Consider the following 20,473-nt stretch of genomic DNA (forward strand, 5'->3'; position numbering starts at 1 on the left):
GCGCTTGGCCGTGCGGCGCGCGGCCGGGGGAGGCGCTGCGACCGCTGGGGGAGCGCCGCCTCCTTTTCCTCCAACTCCTGCAGCCTCCTCCCCCTTTTCTTCCTCCTCACTCCAGTTCCCACTCCCTGGGCGGGTCGAGCGCGTCCGGTTTGCTGGGACCGTTCGGAAATGGCAACTTGCGCGGTGGAGGTGTTCGGGCTCCCGGAAGACGAGGTGCGGGGGCCGAGGGGCTGCGGGGCGGGCTTCCAGTCGCGCTGCCCATCGCCGGGACGCGAGGAGGCTGCGGCGCCCAGAGGTTCAGCTGTCAGCCTTCTCCTGCTTCTGCCCGAGCCCGGGGAGCGCGGGAGGCGCCTTGGGGACCGACTGTGGGGGCGGCCCAGCTAGCGGCCTCAGGGGGCGGGGGCAGATTGAGGAGCCGCCAGTTTTTCGCAAACCTACGGACTCCACACCCCCTCTTGGAGCCGCCGCCTTCCCAGTCAATTTCCTTCAGGAAGTGTCGAGGAGGGGGGCCTGGCAGCTAGCTGGGGTAGATTTGTTTTTGAGGGGGGGAGTGCTTTGGGGAGACGCTACCAGTGGGTTCCTGTCATCCCAGGCAAAATGCGTTAGCTGGGTGGGTGGGTGAGTGGGAGAGGGGGTGTCAGGGGTGCGCGGTGGTGGGCGAATATTTCTGGAGCTTAGCATCCCTCTTGTCCATTAGCCTGCAGTGGCAGTGGCTCTGTGGACTTAATTTTATGGACCTTGACCTGAAGAATCACGTGGATTGTCTTTACTTGCTTTGCTTTTTAAATTTTTATCTGAAATCTTTGGATTTGGGGAAGGAAAAGCAGGTGGATAGGTTTTCCCCTCTTCTCACTTAGCAACAAGTGTCAACTATGGAAAGTTGCTTTACTGGTTTTAAGTAATACTTTTCAAACAGTGGGCAAACTGTATATGTTCTAAAGAACTTATTAGAGCGGTTCACTCTGAGCAATAAATTGAACTTTGTGATTTGAAAAGGCAAATCTGTGTTTTTTTTTCTCCAACTAAATAATTTAAGTTGTCGATGCCTTGTGCTTATTAAAAACTGAACCATTTGGAAAGAGTTGTTCCTTGTAAGTGAGATGTGACTTCTCTGTGGTTTGGGTGATTGTCTCAAAAGTGGGAGTGAATGAGAGATGAACAATCTAGTATAACAGTGACTAGTTCTGTTTGGGAAAAAAATTCAAATTTAAAGATTCGTGGTGACTAAAATGTCACATGTACCTTTTATCAAGATTGGACCCAATCATTTGTAAGTCCATCTATCTAATTTAGAATGGTTCTCAGGTATCTTCTAACAGTGTGTATAGTGCCTTCTCTTTGTAACTTAGTGTCTTCAAACTTCTTTTATGTTTCTTTTGAAGGTTCTTTATTTATGGACAATGGGCAGCTGGAGGCATCTCAATATATTTTTTTAAAGATTTATTTATTTGTGCATACAGAACTGGGGTACAGGCCAGAGGCTCAGGGGCAGCGAAAGGCTTCACCATAGAGTGGGGAGCAGAACAGGCAGATCGACTAAACTGCTGAGGGGAGCAGTGGGCAGGCCACTGAAGAGGTCTGCCAGCCATGTGGTCACCTCCGGGGCAGGCGAGAATTGAACTCATGGGGAAGTGGCCTTAGTCTCTCAGTGCTGTGCCCCAACCCGGGGCGCCACCAGGGAGGGCCGGCATCTCAATATTTTAATAATCGATTATGTGATGCTATTAGAAATTAATTTCTAATTTTTTTTTGTTGTTGTTAGAAAAGAAGGGAAGTGGCAGTGGGCAACCCCTCAGTTCAGAATCCCTCAGAAACTAGCAGATATGTTATGGATAACGGTAATATTACAGCTAGTGTCCCATTTTGTTTCTTAGAAGAGATCAGAGGAATATATTGATGTGTCAAGGCTATGATAGCTTTCTTAGTAGTCAGGTCCCTGTTTGTTGTATAAACTGTGCAGTGCAGATAATCTCAAACTGACAACCAGCCCAACCAGGCTGACCTTGGACTTTCTTTCGCTATCATCACTGTTTCGTAGGTCGTTTCTGCTAATTCAGATTTCTCATCTCTAAATTTCTCACTGCCTTCCAGCAGGGCCAGTTGATCATAGGCGAAATAGTCCACAGCTATGTGCTCTTCCTTTCCTGGTACAAGAGCTGTGTTTTCAGTTATTTGCTTCTCATTATCACCACTCTGCCCAACTGGAATAAAATGATGGCAGTTAGTTGGTGATAAGCACCTGAGGCTGAAGACCTGGACCTTTACCCTTTGAAATGACATTTTTCTCAACTTACTAAAGGGTTTATACCTCTAGGAAATTTCATGATTTGGTCCCACTGCTTTCTCTTGATGACCCAAATTTTGTACCAGCTTCTTTTGTGTAATTTGTGACATAGGACGATAAGAGGCATGATAGGAAGTATCAGCTTCCAGTTCTTCTACTGTAATTTGGGTTATTTATTCAACAGACATTTATTAACTGTTCTTTTGGTCCTGTGTCTTACAGTGTGCTAGGCACCCAGGATATACAGAGAAAAAAAAACAGTCTCCACTTATTTTATGAGGAGCTTACAGTATGGTGGGAAATAAAGACAAGAAGCCCGCTTGCTTTCTGTTAGAGTTGCTATCTCATCACTGTTGTTTGCTGTTTATTTCCTGGCCTATCACAAAAGTAAGAGGGCTTAGAAAAGCCTCCCACCCTTTGTAAAAGAAAGACATTGCAGCTGTGTCATTTTATTTCATTTTCAGGCTATTCTAGGAATAGGCAGCCCTCTGCTGTTGACTAGGAGTAAGGTAGTTTTTCTGTTACAGAAAAAAGATGACTCTGGTTTTTTAATTTGAAACTGAAACCAGGAGAAAAATGAATAAACATGAGATAGAAGATAGTGAGAAAAATTAACCAGTATATACTGAAAAGTCACTGAGTCATACTATATGCTCATACATGTTAGTAGTGAAGTCTGCCAAAGTTTGCATCTTAACTCCTTTCTTTTACTTTTTAGTGAGGTTTAGCTCTCCTTTCATTTATGTGTCTTTCAGTAAAAAAAATGTATCCATGGGTGGTCTTTTAGCAAACTAAGGAAGTGGTGAAATAACTTGTCTAACAATTTTTTTGGGGGGATTTAACAGTAGGTGATAGCTGCCAGTAATCTTTCTTGAGAAGTGTGATACATATGGGAACTGCGATTCTGCATCACTTCCTAGCTCATTTCAGTGTACTTCCTTGTGCAGAGACTTTGAAAGTTAAACTCTGTTTCTCAGACTCCCTTGCACTTAGCATCCTGTAAGTAGGTATAATTTGTGAAATAGGTTTCTTAATTAGGTGCACTTAACTTGAGACTTAGTAAGTGAAAATGAAATAGAGCAAAACTTCTTGTATCTTTGAATTTTTCTCCTGACATAGTCATATAGACTTTGAGCTTTTCTCTAAAAATATTCTAGTGTCAGCTAACTTGTGGGTATCGATAGGAAGTTGCAGAAATAGTGGTAGTGATGGTGACTTCCTGAGGTCTGCTTTGTATATGTTCTTAAAGTGGAAAGGTCTGGTGGGCTCCTGATTACCTTTCTGATAGGTAAAGTAACATCTCAAGGTGGTCCAGTTTGGAGGGAATTGGGGTACTCTGGAGGCACAGACTACAGCCTACCCCCCCAAGCCTTTTCACTTATTGTATAGCACTTAATTTCCCATATTAACTTCTTTCAGTTAAAATACCTAGACTGACTCCTAGTCCCTAAAACTGAAACTTGACTGAAACAAAGAAAAGAAAGGAGGAAATGAGGAAAGAGTTGAGAGTCTGCACTGCAGTTTGGGGGTACACTTTGTACATACAGAAGAATGGGTGCCTTTAATGGGGACAGATACAACAATGCGTAAACAACAGGGTAACTAAGAAGTGTATATTCTGACAGTTCTAGACCTACTAACACCAAACAGAAGCAGGCTCGGCCTTCTGTGACATCATATTGAGCCTGGGAACATGACTCCCAAACCTTTATTCACTGCACACAAGGAACAGAAACACAGTTAAGCAGCAGCTGCATTAGTATCCACCCCGATGTCTCATGTATTGTTTTTACCATTTCTAGTTTTTTGCAGTTCATTAATTCCAACATCATTTTAAATTATTTAGTTTAGTTTTTAGTAATTAATTTTTAATTAGTTTAACTCAACAAAAATGTTGGGAGTATAAAAACCCTCCAAATCCTCCTTGTGTACTTCTGCATCTGTTGCCATTTCAGCACAATTGCTTCATAACCTATTTTTGTTATTTTCATTGATCCTTTTCAGAACAACCTGAGGGCATATTGCAGACACAGCGCTCCATCACACTAAATACTCTGGTGTAATCAGCATTGCTACAACACTACTATTCAATCCATAGATTCTATTCAATCTTTAACAAATGTTCTTAATAATTTTCTTTTTGTTTTTTTTTTTCTGTCTGACCCAGGATCCCATCTAAGAGCAAATGTTTCCTGTGGTTCTCATATCTGCAGTTTCTTCTTCTAATCTGTATCAGTTCCTCTGTCTTATCCTTGACAGTCTTAAGACGTGTAGGCTATACGACCTGTAGGATGTTCATCATTTCAAATCTGTTTACTGTTCCCTCATGACCATGTCACGGTCATGGGGCAGAATTCACAGAGATAATGCTGTGTTCTTTGTGCTGTATCACAACAGGGTACATGATGTTGACTTGTTGTGTCACTGTCAGTGACAAAATCTCATTGTCATTTTCTTGCCTACAGATTTCTTCTTTGTAATGTCACCATTTGCCCCTTTATAATTGATTTTATGAGGAGATAGTTTATCCTCTCTCTTATTCATCAGATCTCCATTCACTGGTTTTAGCATCCTCCCTTGATGATGACTTGCATCTGAATCGACCATTATTTTTAATTTCCTTCTTTAGTAAGTGGCATTCTTTGAAGAACTTTTCTTACCTCTATGTATTTATGTAGGCATGGACTTGTAGATTCACACTTTACTCAATGAATTGTAATAAAAGACTGATTAAATATTTGGCTGCTGAAATCACCCCAGTTTAAACAGCCAGTGACATCTATCTTAAGGTGGTCCTTATGTCTTTGTGACAAGGGCCCTTCTTTGTATGATGACTTCATTAGTTTCTGGAAGAAGATGTTTCAGGTTTTTTTTGTATTATTCCTGGCCCATCAATATCTAGGTTCAGCCCTTTCTCCTAGGAACACTAGTTTCACTAAGTACAAATAACTTTTAGAGCTAAGATCTGGTGCTCACTTGCTACTGGATGTCATTGCTTTTTGGCCATCTCAGCAGAATTAAGTCTGAAACTCACAGTTGTTCATATATTCTTATTTTAATATCTTCTGTGTTTTCTGATTGTAGCTATTAGGTGGACCCCTGAATTCCTTGATTTCTGTATTTGTTTAACAAAAATTTATTGAACACTTACCACATATAAGGTATTTGACTCAGGCCTTGAAGTGGACGATGGATAATAAAATTTACTGAATCTATGCCTCAGAGGGAGACAAGTATATTAAACACATAATCACACTTCAGTGTTTTATAAATGTTAGGAAGGAGAAGGAGTACTATGAAATGAAAGTATGTAACAGGAAAGACATTGATCTTATGTGGTATGGAGAAGGGAAGGGAAGGCTGAGGAAGTTCCCCTTAAACTGAAACTTAGTGTGAGTAGGAGTTAGCCAGGTGAAGAGCAGTGCTAAAGCCTGTCAGGTAAATAGAAGTGCTTATGCAAAAGAAGGAGAGAGGAACATAAAAAGGTTAGAGTGATGGAGCAAGAGGGACAGTGTCATGAGATTGTAGAGAGGAGAGGAGAGCACCATTATCAGGGTTTGAAGGTCATTCATTAAAGATTTTGAACTGGATCTCAAGTGAAGTGGATACTCACTGAGTGCTAACTCAGGCACACACATGTACACATACAGAGAGTCATCCTCACCATTAATATTATTTTTTATGCTGTTTGTTCTTGATGTATTTAACATGTTTGCTTATCATTTCATCATTTCTTATTGAATCTCTGCTTTCTGCTTTCAATTTAGGATCATTTTTTTGTGAAGTACATATCTAGAGTTTCTTTTATTGTGTATATGCTAATAATGAACTTTGTTTTTTGTTTGTTTGTTTGTTTATAAGTGCCTATTTTGCTTTTATGGGGGCAGGGAGAGAAGAGGAGTAAAATTACAGCGAACAGCGAAATGTGCATCTGATAGGTATAATTGGATGTGTAGTGCATTTCAACAATATGTGTATGCAACTATCCAATTAAGATACAGAATATTTTGAAGAGCCCAGAATGTTCCCTTGGGCCCTCTTCAGTCGACTTATCACCTTCATTCCCCATAGGCAATCTTTTATCACTATATTACTTTTTCCCTGTTCTAGAACTTCACATTATGGAATCATAGTTTGTACTTTGTTCCATCTGGATTCCTTTGTTTAGCACAGTGTTTTTCAAAACTACCCATGTGGTTGTTTGTATTAGTAGATTATTCTTTTTATTCTTTTTATTGTTGAGTAGTATTCCCCACTGTATGAATAGACCAGATATTTATCCATTCTCCTTCTGATGGCCACTTCAGTTTCCAGTTTTCGCTACTATGAATAAAAATAAACCCATTGTGACAATCATCTATAATCTGTTTGGGAAATAGATTTCCCACAGATATTGGTTATTTTCTTGATGTATATTCTTTCAGAGATATTGTATAAATAAGCCTATCAGTGCTCTTACATTTAAAAGTAGTGCTGAGGTGTAAAGATATGATGGACTGTACTTCTGGGAAATGATCTAATAAAATTGGAATTTTTCAAATGAGGAATAGTCCTATAATTATATCAAACACAGCACTTCATGCTCTTTGCCTGTTCTTATCTTTAGTGTCCATAAGAATCACCTCTAGAGTTTGTTAAAACAGACTACTGGTGTGCCCTCCCTGGTGGCGCAGCGGGTTAAAGCACAGCACTAAGAAGCTAAAGCCACTTCCTCATGAGTTCGATTCCCGCCTGCCCTGAGGAGACCACATGGTGTGGCATACCTCTCCTGACCCACCCGCTGCTCCCCTCAGCAGTGTACTTCGCCGATCTGCCTGTTCTGCTCCCCACTCTGTCTCTGGTGAAGCCTCTCGCTGCCCCTAAGACTCTGGCCTGTACCCCAGTTCTGTATGCACAAATAAATAAATCTTTAAAAAAAAAAACAAAACAAAAACAGACTACTGGCCACACATAGGATGTCTGATTTAGATTTAGTATGTGCAGGCTCTGAAGATGTCAGTTTCTGTAAAATTCCCATGAAATGATTATATCACTGGTCCAGGGAATACACTTTGAGAGCAGCTGCTTTCTGTGATATTTAAGGATTCTGACTTTTCTTGTTTTTCATGGCTCTTATTGCTCAAAGTTCTGAATCCTTGAACAGGCATAGCAAATATGTGGCAATCATATACTCACCTTTACTGGGAAATTTTCATTTCATTTAATGTCCAATAAGGGTGAACTAGCACTTACATTTTTGTAAAATGTTTCAAATAACTTTATATATCAGAGGAACAAAAGTGCTGTCAATTCATAGGTTCCAATTTTAATTTGAAGAATATGATCCACCTAAGTTCTATAACATATGTTGCTTTTTAAAAAAGTGAAAAATGTATATCCCTCCCTAGCACCCTAGCAATGTTTTTCATAGTCAGTGTTTTATTATTGTACTATGTAAATACAATATTCACATTGTACCATATTTATAGGTATCACACATTTTTTTACTCTAGATTTCTGTACACCTATCACAAATTAAATTAAATTGCAAACTAAGAACTTTCAAACCACCTAGTGAAGTTTTCAGTGCATAGAAGGTAGAGGTCATCCAGTCCCTCCTCTTCTTTCATGTTGAAGATGACTTTTTGCTGCCTTGTGTTCTGCTGAACTGCTGGGTCTCTACATCTGTGTATAGCCATCCCTGTGAGGATTCTCTTATCTCTTTTCTCTGTTGGACCCACTGTTTCCTTTATCTCTTCTCTTCCTTTTCCTTAATTTACCCCCCTTATCGACTGATGTACATTGCCTGTGTGAGGGGACAGGTACTACTGACTGCAGTATTTTGCAATAGGGTTATATGGATAAACCATTCATTTCATTGTAGGATTGTCTCTATAAATGTAATTGTGTTTGTTACCTCTCCCCTCTCTTGAATCACTCATTTTCCTTGGAGGGAAGTCTTCCCTCATCCCTTTGATGGGTGCTGGTCTGGTAGCCAGTGTTCTTGGATCCATGTAGGGGAAGTAGGATCCATGTAGGGGAAGTAGAGTGGAGGTTCATTGTGTAAACTTTTCCTTTTGATAAAGATACTTTATTCCTATTTTCAGCTACTTCAAAAAAGTTTTGTTGTTAATCAAGAACTTATCAGCCCCATGATGTGCCAAATAATTCTGCTGGGTTCTGTAGAGAATATAGAGATAACAAAAAGGCAAGTTTCTTGGTCATCAACATCTCAGTTTTAATAGTGGATAAAGTCTTGTAATTTATTGCCTCAGATACAAGGAAGTATGTGATAGGTATTACATTAATGAGCCTCTAACAATGAGAAGATTGTTTCAACACTATAGTCTTTAGAAAAAATGACATCTGGACTTTGAAGAAAGAACAGGACTTTTAAAAAAGCAAGATAATAAAATATATAAAAAGTTGAAGTAAAGCAAAGCCTTTACTTTTTATTTCTGTTGTATATTTCCTTCTAATCTTTATATTCATCTGCATGTATATTTTAACAGTTATCATAGAGTAGATAATCTACATCCTTATTTTTTGCATGAACTTATAATTATTTCTGTCATTAAATAATATTAATAATTACATTTTTCAAAGACTTCAATGAACCTTCTCAGATGGTTCAGGACTTTAACAGTGAAGGGGAAGAATATCCCAGGCTGAGGTAAGCCAATTTGCACGAAAACTTAGAGAAATGTATACAAAGGGCTTATCTTTTTTTAAAAAATAGACTGGTAGAGTGGTGTGGGGAAAGAGAAGGTGGGAGTAGGAAAAAGAGAGTGACAGAATTACCTCTAATACCTGAGAACACCTAATACTCTCTATTTCCTATACCTGTTATTTTGCATGAGGGGAGGATGAGAGGTACTATTGATTAAAGAACAGTCAGTAGCTACTTTCATGAATCTCAGCCCTAGAAAGCTGCTTTTAATTATTGTATAGCTATAGCACATTACCTTTTTGTTCCTCTCTGACATTTAGAGAAACTACATATATTTGCCTACAATTTGTAACTTTTCAATTTCACTTTCAAAATCCATAGAAATGCCTGATGGGTGAAAGGGAAGATGCAAGCTCTCGTGAGGCTCTATGATCTCCTCCTCCGGGATAATGACCCTGTGCTTATTAAAGAAAAGATGCTCAGTTTTGTTTCTTTCCCACTCATCTGCACACTGGTTATATTTGTTAATAGTACTTTTAGCATCAGAATTTTAAAAAGACAGAGGAGTTGGATCTTTAGTGGCAGTATATATGCTCTGCTCCTTTGTTTTCAAAGATGATACAAGGTATTATGCTTTCTGGTTTTAGATGTGACTGCAGAGGCCAGTTTTGTAACATAAATTTGTAAGATGAATTGTGAAAATAAATCTCTTATTTAACTTTGTGAAGGAAGCTTTACTTCAGTTAACCACAGTATATAAAATTAACTAGTTCTGATTTTCAAGGTGGAAAATGCAAGAAGAAAATTTAGAAGAAACTTTAAAAGAAACAAAAAAGTCTGTGACAGTGAGGAACTTAACCTGGAATTGTTTTAAGTTAATATCACAGTTTTCTTTAAGAGACTTCTGCAGAGGAATAGTTTCAGTAGAGTTTCCACAAACATGGATTAAGTTTTGAAGACAATTAGATAATCTCATTCCTCAGTGAAAGAGATTTATAAAGTATAAAATTTGGTGTGTATAAAATATAAGATTATCAAGTAATTGATGGTGGCATTTTTCATTGTTTGTTGCCACTTGAAAAAGTTGCATTTATTGAGTCATTTCAAAGAAAGACTTCTAGTTTTTGAATACAGTCTTGAAGACTATTTACTAAGTATAGGAACTTTTGGGTCAAATAGTTTAGTGAGATTTCTGACTGTGTGGGCTAACAGAATACTTTACAAGGCCTATTTATCCAGTGGCTTTAAAGTGGATAAAAAGGATAATCAGTTGATTTCTTTCTTTTTTAAAAATTTATTTATGCATACAGAACTGGGATACAGGCCAGAGATGCAGGTGTGGTGAGAGGATTCACCAGAGGCAGAGTGGGGACCAGAACAGGCAGATTGACAAAGTACACTGCTGAGGGAGCAGCGGGCGAGACAGGAGAGGTCTGCTGTGCCATGTGGGTCACGTCTGGGTCCTGGATTGAACTTGTACTGAAGCCACTGCTACTAGCTTGCAGTGCTGTGCTTTAACCCCTTGCACCACCAGAGAGTGTCCATAATCAATAGATTTCTTCAGATTTTTTGGCAATTAATTTACACAGAAGACTGAAATTTCAACTTATTATGTTTTCCTTCCTGGTTTCAGTTTTATATTTATGTTGATTCCTGGGGATTTCCCTCCTTCCTTACACCATCAGCTGTGTTATTTCATGAAAGAAGAAAGTTGTGTTTTATTTGATATCTCTAGTTAAGGCTTTTTGTATTATTTGACTTTATTGCCTGAGTTTCTGAGCCAGTAGAATATTTCAGTTATGTGTTCAGTGAAAGAAAGTCTGATATTCAGGAAAGATGGTAGTTGTAAGTGCCTACAAATTGAAGATTTCAATAGATACTCTGTATTTTCTCCTATCCAACCTCTCCTTAGAAAATAGTAAGACCTACTGCTTGCCAATGGAACATTTAGAATAGAATCAATTAGGTTGCTATTTGTTGAGCACCTTTTATTTCATTGTTTCTATTGTTCATAAAAATGCTACTGTGGGCCCTCCCTGGTGGTGCAGCGAGTTAAGAAGCTTAAGCCACTTTCACATGAGTTCGATCCCCGCCTGCCCGGGAGGTGACCGCATGGCGCGGCAGACCTCTCCTGACCCGCCCACTGCTCCCCTCTGCAGTGTACTTCATCGATCTGTCTGTTCTGCTCCCCTCTCTGTCTCTGGTGAATTCTCTCACCCTCCCCATCTCTGGCCTATACCCCAGTTCTGTATGAATGAATAAATAAATATATCTTTTAAAAAAAATGCTACTGTGAATATTGTTGTGCTTTAAGTCCTTGTGCACAAGAATTTATATGGGGGTAAACCTAGGTGGGATCACTGGGTTATTAATTTAGGACTTCCAAGAAATTGCCAACTATATATTCAAAAGAATTCATCAGTTTACACTACTGTCACCATTGTACTAGGATTGTCCCTGATTACTGGTGAAATTGAAGATTTGTTCATTTCTTTCTTAAGCTTATTTCTTGTACTAGGTTTTTTATGTTCACTGGTTTTTAGAAGTTCTTTATATTTTCTGGATAATCCTAATTTGTCAGTGACACATATTTAGATATCTCCACTATTTCCTCCACATGTCTTTCATGTTGCATGGGTTCTTTCCTCATGCAAAAGGTATATACATTTTTAGAAAGATTTATTTATTTATGCATACAGAACTGGGGTGCAGGCCAGAGATGCATGGGTGTTGAGGGGATTCACCAGAGACAGTGGGGAGTAGAACAGGCAGACTGACAAAGTACACTGCTGAGGGGAGCAGTGGACAGGTCAGAAGAGGTCTGCTGCGCCTCCTGGGCAGGGACCCAACCTGCACTGAAGCGGCTGCGAGTGGTTTGCAGTGTTGTGCTTTAACCCACTGCACCACCAGGGAGCACCAGTATATACTTTTAATATCAGATCTAAAGCTTTTCTTATGAAGTGTGTGCTTCTCTAATCATCTCCTACCCTAATATTAGAGAAATATTACAGTCTTTCTTGTGAAAATTTAAAAGTTTTCTTTTTCAGTTTAGATTTAATATATCAGATTTTGGTTTGTGTAGAGTATAAACTATGGTTGAATGTTGTTTTTTTACTTCTTTACTCTCCCCTATGAATTTTTTCAGTTGTTTGCAAAAGCCCATGAAAAACTCAAGGTGGGGAATATTGGAATTAGATTGGATTTATAAGTTACGTTGAAGAAAACATAATAATATAAAGTAGTTCCTTTAATGAACAATAAATTCCTCCATTTGTCTTATTTGTCATCTTCAATACTTTTTAATAATTTTATTCATAAATATTTTTTACACCTTATTAATTTTATTTCTCTATGCTTATCAGTTTTGCTTACTTGCTGATCTTTTAAAATATGCATTTGGTTTTGTAAATTTTAATTTTGAACAATTCCAAAGCACAGGACATTTATAAAAGTACACTACTTGTACACCTGTCAGCTAGATTCACAGATTGCTAACAACTTGCATATTCCTGTATTTGTACATGTGTGCTTATACACTGAGCCATGATTAAATTTTGATGTGCTGATCTACTTAAGAGTAAGTTGCCAACTTATTTATGTCCAACTATTTAAATATGTATCTTCTAAAACTAAGATACCCTTTTAAAGATTTATTTATTTATGCATACAAGAACTGGGGTACAGGCCAGAGGTGCAGGGGGTGAGAAGATTCACCAGAGACAGTGGGGAGCAGAACAGACAGATTGACTGAAACACACTGCTGAGGGGAGCAGCGAGTGGTCTGCCATACCATGCAGGTCACTTCCTTGGCAGGGGATGGAATTCGTGCTACAGTGACAGCAGACAGCATCACAGTGCTGTGCTTTAACCCGTTGCACCACCAGGGAGGGTCTTAAGATATTCTTATATAAAACATAATACTACTGCCCTCCCTGGTGGCACAGCTGGTTAAAGCACAGCACTAAGAAGGTAAAGCCACTTCAGCATGAGTTCGATCCCCACCCGGGAGGTGATCCACATGGCATGGCACACCTCTCCTGATCTGCCTACTGCTCCCCTCAGCAGTGTACTTCCATCATCTGCCTGTTCTGCTCCCTACCCTGTTTCTGGTGAACCCTCTCACCACCCCTGCACCTCTGGCATGTACCCCAGTTCTGTATGCATAAATAAATACATTTTTAAAGCAATACTACAATATGATGTCTAAGAAATTTAATAATTGCTGCATCACACTATCAGTATATTATACTGCATGTATTATGTAATTCATTGAATGCAATTTAAAAAATAATTATCTTTCCAAATAATCTGCAAATGACAAACTATTTTGTGTTATTGTGTGCAAGCATTGATAAAATTGTATTAGTTCTAATAATTTGGCTGTAGGTTTTCATGGAAACAGTGATAAGTTCTTGCTCAGTATAATAATTTGACAGTTTTTTTTTTTTGCTTTGGTTTTCTTCATAGATAATTATCTCTACATAATGTATGCTTTCATTTTCTTCTTATATAGCTTTTCATTCTTGAAAGATTCCTTTACTATATTTTAGTATATTGATCTTATGTATTTATTTGAAAAGTTATGTGCATTAGATCACTTATAATGTGCAGGGAAATAAAATACAAATTTTTGCATTGTAGGAAAACTCTCGAATCGTACGAGTGAAAGTTATAGCTGGAATAGGCCTTGCCAAGAAGGATATCTTGGGAGCTAGGTAAGTTGGGGTAGAATTTTAAAGCTTTGCACTTATTAATTGTTCTAAAATGTGATTAGATGAAAAATGGAATAATAGTAGAGTGTTATGTGAGATGGCAATAATATTTACAATGGGTGGTTTACTAAATTTATTAATATCTGAGACCATTTTCAGAGGAATGGGCCTGAAAGGAAAAGATAAAAATAAGATTGTAGGTTTCAATGGGAAGTGAGGAAAAGAAGAAAGGGAGTAGTGTGTAATAATGGCTTAGAGACAGCATCCAGAGCCTAGTGCTGGAGTTTCAATCCTGGCTCCTTTACTTGCTAGTTTTTGACCTTTGATGAGTCAACTTACCTCTCTGTACTAAGTAGAGATAATATTACCTGTCTTTTAGCTACTATAAGAATTATAACTATCTCATAGTTTTAAGGATTCAAGAAGGTAATATATGAAACTGCTAAGAGAAGTAACTGGTGCACAATAATTGCTATAAAAATGTTAGTAATACAGCGGTAGTTGTTAATGTTATTGCTTTGGATCATTCTTGTGACAAGTTTTGAAGAAAAAAATATACAGTTTGCTGGTAAAGGGAAGAGACTCTAGGAAAGCGGAGTTAAAAATACATATGTATATATATATATATATATGACTAAAAAAATTATATCAAAGGAAAGCTGAGAAGGGAAATAGGTGATATAAGCTTCCAGAGGGGGTGAGAGGAAAATAGATAATGGGACTGACCTCATACGGGAACGAACGCCTGAGTCCTTGAAGTTAGGGGTAAGGTGGAGGTTCTGGTAAGTACAGGTATGTTGGAAGTGGTCAGATGGCTTTGATTTTTTCCATTTAAGTAGGAGGTAGGGTTGTATGAGCAAAGGGAGGAGAAATGTAGTGGTGGGGATTGGGATACCCAAAGGAAGTGGGAGAAATTTGACCATGGACAAGTGTTTGCACTGCAAACATAAATGTCATTAGATTTTCCTTTTTCATGTCTCTTTGTAGAAGGGGTTACTTGACATATAATTAGAGCTGAAAACTCTTAGCCTTTATTTTAAATAAAAATGATTTTATACCCATGAGATAACAAAACAGTTTGGTTTTTCAAAACCAATCTTTTGATTTAATTCTCTTAATTCAAAATAGGAGGAATGTAATAAAAGTTAAACAAAATTTAAGAAGGTGGGGAATCATAAGTTGTCATTAAAAGGTTTTCTTTCTAATTCTTTGTTCCACTAACATAATACTTACTTTTTTTTAAGAATGCAAAAATTACTGCAATTATTTACCCATCAAAGGAATCCTTACTTTTAAGTGTAGGAGATTACTGGAGGAATTGTTAACAAGAAAAATTCTGTGATTTTATAGTTTGAATAATCTGAATTTGAGATAAGCGTCTATTAAATTTATTTTTTTTTAAACAGTGATCCTTATGTGAGAGTGACGTTATATGACCCAATGCATGGAGTTTTTACAAGTGTGCAAACGAAAACCATTAAAAAGGTTAGATTTAGCAGCAATAACATTTTTAAAATATATATTGTTTTATTTTTATGAGAAAAATATGAAAAATTTAGTTATATTATGTTTATTTTCCTTTAGACTTTGAATCCAAAATGGAATGAAGAGATAATGTTCAGAGTAAGTATGCATTTTGTTTCATTAAAATAGCAAAAAAAAAATTTGGTGAGTTAGGTTTATAAATTCTCCCTAAATGTACCTTATAAAATTTTACCTAAGTTTAAAAAATCTAGTAAGTAGTAGATTTTAAAGTAGTAAATCTAGGTATTCTCCATGATGACACAGTCCCATGTCATCTTGTAAAAAAAAATCATAAGATAGTAAAGAAGGAAAAGATGACTAACAACCTGGAATTATTCTAATCAAGCAAAACTGATTTGGACATATGATATATAGCAGATTTTGGTGTTTTCCCTTAAAGATGATGTCTCTCTAGTCACTTATTGAATAGACTGATCTAGCCGGTCAATAAGTAGACACTTTTCTTCTCATATACCTTTATTCACATTCCTGCCTTCTATTTTCATCCTGCCTCACTATAGCATAAGAACAGACTTCCATCCACAGTTATTTCAGGATCCTTAGAGGGCCCTCAGGCTGACAACATCTCCTTAGGCTGATTCTGTCAGAGATCTTACTTATGCAGAGTCTAAGCCCTACAAGCAGTGGCTCCTCCTTCTTTGCTGGCTTTTTCCCATTTGTGTATGACATCCGTAAAATATTCTTTAATCTCATTATTTCCCATTAGTTATTGGTACATTTCTCTGTTGAACTGAGTAATCAACGTTCTTGAAAGAGTTGTCTGCCCCTACCCTATCATTTCTGCTTCTCTAATACCTTCCCTTACCCACCCTAGCTCACCCACATCACTCAAATGAAACTGCTCTGATCACCAGGATCAGAGCATGTTACCACATTCATCTAATTCATCTTTGCTCATGCTCTCAATAGCATTTGATGTAGGACTGTTCTTTGGCAGCTAATGTGCCACACTTGATCTCAGTGTTCTTCAGTGAACAGAAGCTGCTCTTCACATTCCACATTCAAGAACATTGTTTGTTTTGTTTGAATAAAGTGAACTGGAAAGGAAGAAATTACTATAGATTCAGTAATCAGCACCACCATTCCATCTTTGGCATGGCATAGACACAGCTTTAAATAAGTTTGGAAATTTTGGAGTCTCAAGTTGACATATAGAGAAAAGTGAACCTAAGGTTCTGGCTTACTTTCACTAGAATAAATTCTAGATTTGATAATCTCTGGTTTTGATTGGTTCTTTGACACAAAACTTTGGAAGTTTTAAATTTCCTAAGTGGTTGAGTTTTTTTTCTTTAATGTATTTACACTTTTGTTTTATTTTATTGCATTTTTTCTTAGAAATATGTATGTTTTCAATGTGTTGATGTGTTTAGTATTCTTTCTCTTTTCTAATAATTGGCTTGTACATACTCAATAATATTTAGTTATAGTAGGGATAGATGTTTGTCTTGTTCCCAATGTTAATGAGAATACATCTAGCCTTTGACATTAAAAATAACTTTTTTTTTAGATTTATTTTATTTATGCATACAAGAACTGGGGTGTAGGCCAGAAGTGTGTAGAAGGGTGAGAGGATTCACCAGAGGCAGAATGGAAAGCAGAACAAGCAGATCTACTGAAATACACTGCTGAGGCGAGCAGCAGGTTAGAGAGGAGAGTTTTGCTTTGCCTTGTGGGCTAATTCCCTGGCTGGGGATTGAATACCTGCTGTAGTGGCTGGGGGTAGCTTCATAGTGCTTAGACTTAACCCTCCCGTCACCAGGGAGGCCCAGATTTTTTAATTATTTATCACATAGGGAGATATCTAGTTATTTTTTTTCAAGAGTTAAACAAAACACCAATATTTCCAATTTTATTGTCATGATGCAGTAATGGAGCTTTGAGCTTAACCTGTTGCTATAAAGAATTATATAAAGTTGGAACAAATATGTAACATGTTTTAGCAGGACCCAGAATCTTACAACATAATATATAAAAATGTATTGAAAATTCTGTTATGTGAACTAAACCATAAAAATATGACTAAATTTCAAAACAAGGCAATAAACAGATTCCAACCCCAGGACAATCCATATGTTGATACTATCTGTAAAAATCTTTTAAAAATACATTTTTTCTTACCTCATTGGCAGCTATTGAAGTGATATAACTATGCTTCATGACATAAAAGTAAAAACTCTTGGAATGAGTAGAAAGATAGACATTATCAGTAAAGAAAGAGAAACTAATTAAAAAAAGGGTAAAATAGACATGCTAAAATTTAAGAATTAATATCTGAAATTAAAAAAAAATATCACTGTACAATATGCATACCAGAATGGAGATCACAGTGAAAAGAATCAGTGAACTTGAAGATAAATGAGTAAAAATTATCTAATCTGAACAATAGAAAACAATGAAAATAAGTTAGAAGGGCTGACATGACTTATAGATAAAAAAATGTTAAGAGTCAAATATTTGGGCCACTGACATCTTAGAACTTAAGGAAAAGATAACAGCCAAGGAGTTCCCAAATTTGGTGAAAGACATATATTTGTAGCCTGAAGAAATTTACTGAAAACCTAACAGAGTGCATGTGAAGAAAACCATGCTCAGACATATCAAAATTGAAATTTTGATATCAAAGATAAAGAAAAAAATACCAAAAATAGCCAAGGAAAATGACAAGGGGACAATGATTCAAATTATTATAAATTTCTTATCAGAATCTATGATTATAGTGCCAACTTAAACAAAAATACTCATCAGAATTTCTGTATCTAACAGAATATCTGAGAAATCACAGCATGGAAGTATTCTAAATTGAGGGTAAATAAGAATTTATTGCCACCAGATCTGCTCCAAAGGAAAATACTAAACCGATTTGTTCAGGCTAATGGTAAATTATATAAGACATAAATTTAAGACTATAGGATTGAAGGGAAAGTAACAAATAGCATATATCTGAAATTATAATAGATTTTTTTTGCCTTTTGAGCTTAAAATATCTACTGCTATTAAATGCAAAAATTACAACATTGGTGGGAATTTTAATTTATGTCAATGTAACACATGTTATAACATAACATAAAAGAGTGAGAAAAAAGTGATCTTTTCAGTTGTAAGAATTCTACATTTTACTTAAAGTGAATTCAATATTGACTTTAAGTCGACCATGAAAGATTAAATAAGTATATCTTAATCCCTAGTATAACCACTAAAAATTAATGTAGAGGTATAGTCAAAAACCTAATAATAGAAACAAAAACAGATCAGATTCATCAAAAAGCAATAACAACTTACCATGTGCATGTGATAATAGTCCTTCAAAATACAATAAATGATAGTACTGAAAAGAGAAATAGACAAATGTACTTACAGACTTGGAGAATTGAATCCCTTTTTTCACAGTTGATAGAACAAGTAGACCCAAAAATTTGATAAAGATACAGAAGTCATGAACAACACTTTCAAATCAGTTTTGCCTTATTGAGATTTCTAGACTATCTACCCTAATAGCAACAGAATATAATCTTTCAATTGTACTTATTTTGTGTTGGTTTCAAAACCAATAGTGTTAAAATAATAGAAACCAGGCAAAGTATGGTCTCTGACTATAATGGAATTAAAATAAGGATCAATAACAAACTTGGATGAAAACCCCAAATGTTAATAAGTTAACCAACACATTTCTAAATAGTGTGTGGAGCAAATGAGAATTCTCAAGAGAAATTTGTAGGATGCAACTAACACAGGGCTTAGCAGGAAAAATACAGCATTAAAATGTACACAAAAGAACAGTCAAATCATTTAGTTAAGCTTCTTCCTTCATTAGGTAGAAACTAACACCATTATAGAACTTAAACACATTGAATGGGTAATGAGGGATACTAAGAATAAATATGTGCCTATAAACTTGTTAACTTATGTTAAAAGGACCAATTAATTTAAAGCACATACTACCAAATCTTGAAGAAGAAATAAATTACCTGAGAATTCTCTATTTATTAAAAACATTGCATTTGAAGTTAAAAAAAAACACCCAATAAAGAACACTTGAGGCTTAGGGTTTCCACTGTTGAATTCTATATATAAGGAATAAATTTCAATTCTATATAATGTCTTAGTGAAAATAGAAATGAGGGGCCATACCGTGATTCATTCATGATGCCAGACTACCCTAATGCTAAAACCACACCAACACTTTCTAAGAAAATATAACTTCAGACCTTCAGCTCTCCTAACCATAGTCATTTTGTGATGAGTTTCCTAATTTGTGCTCCATCCATTCTGAAAGAGCCATTAACTTGTCTTCAGCTTGCTTATAAATATGAGTCTGTAGAATCTCAGTGAACACACTATCTGGGGACTTACAGAATGTGTGTTCCTTAGGGGTAGAAATACAGGCAACATTTCATCTTGCCAGGGGGCCCACTTTATGGAGAAGGAGGTACAGAAATGACCCATTTATCACTTTACCAACTATACCCTGCAGAAGCAGACAGCCTCTTTGGAGCACTGAAATGGCCCACTGAAGGCACAATTGAATCACCACTTTGGAGGCAATACTCTGCAATGAGGGGGTGCTAGTTTATTTATTGACTCAGAAACCTCAATAAAAGTTGTGTTCTCAACAGAAAGTATACATGATTTTAGGAACAGAGGAGAAGTGAGCATAGTCCCACTTGCCTTTGTAGCCAAAGACATGTTCTTCTTTTCCCCCAAAACTTGGGCTCTGTGGCACTAGAGATCCAAATCCCCATAGGAGCACATCTTTTCAAGGAGGCAGCAAAGGTTCCATTAGGGCACTTTGGACTCCTTACCTCCAGGGGCCAGACAATTGAACCTGCTATTTAAATGAGCTTCTGTATATCATCATTCTCCAAGGTCTATTTAATTTCCACAGGAACCAGACTAGAGGATTAAATGAACATATAGGAACCACCCTTGTATCTCTGTCTTTGGTGGTAGTACTGATATTTGATATTCCCATCATGTTGCAATATTTTTATTAGTTTGATTTGGTTCTTCAAATGGCATTATTAAGATGCAAATATAATTATATAATTATATATATTATATAATGGCTATACTTATATAAACCTATAATTCACATAACAAATCCCCCCAAAGTATACATTTCAATGCTTTTTAGCATATTTATAGAATTGTACAATTACCTCCAAGTTCAATTTTACACTTTTTTTTTTTAAAGATTTATTTATTTGTGCGTACAGAACTGGGGTACAGGCCAGAGGCTCAGGGGCGGTGAGAGGCTTCACCAGAGACAGAGTGGGGAACAGAACA

At 36.8% G+C, this 20,473-nt stretch overlaps 1 protein-coding gene across 1 annotated transcript in view; it reads left to right on the forward strand.

Moving 5' to 3' along the window:
* The first annotated feature begins 117 nt into the window (after positions 1-117).
* Positions 118-20,473, forward strand: part of NEDD4 (neural precursor cell expressed, developmentally down-regulated 4, E3 ubiquitin protein ligase) — a 105,016-nt gene continuing 84,660 nt past the window's right edge. Inside the window, exons 1-4 of the mRNA XM_004687767.2 lie at positions 118-213; positions 13,575-13,648; positions 15,052-15,130; positions 15,230-15,268. Of these exons, the coding sequence (XP_004687824.1) occupies positions 169-213; positions 13,575-13,648; positions 15,052-15,130; positions 15,230-15,268 (237 nt within the window). The 5' untranslated portion in view covers positions 118-168. The remainder of the gene's footprint in view (positions 214-13,574; positions 13,649-15,051; positions 15,131-15,229; positions 15,269-20,473) is intronic.

This window comes from Condylura cristata, unplaced genomic scaffold (genome assembly GCF_000260355.1).
Source record: "Condylura cristata isolate star-nosed mole 26May11 unplaced genomic scaffold, ConCri1.0 scaffold00023, whole genome shotgun sequence".
Lineage (NCBI taxonomy): Eukaryota > Metazoa > Chordata > Mammalia > Eulipotyphla > Talpidae > Condylura > Condylura cristata.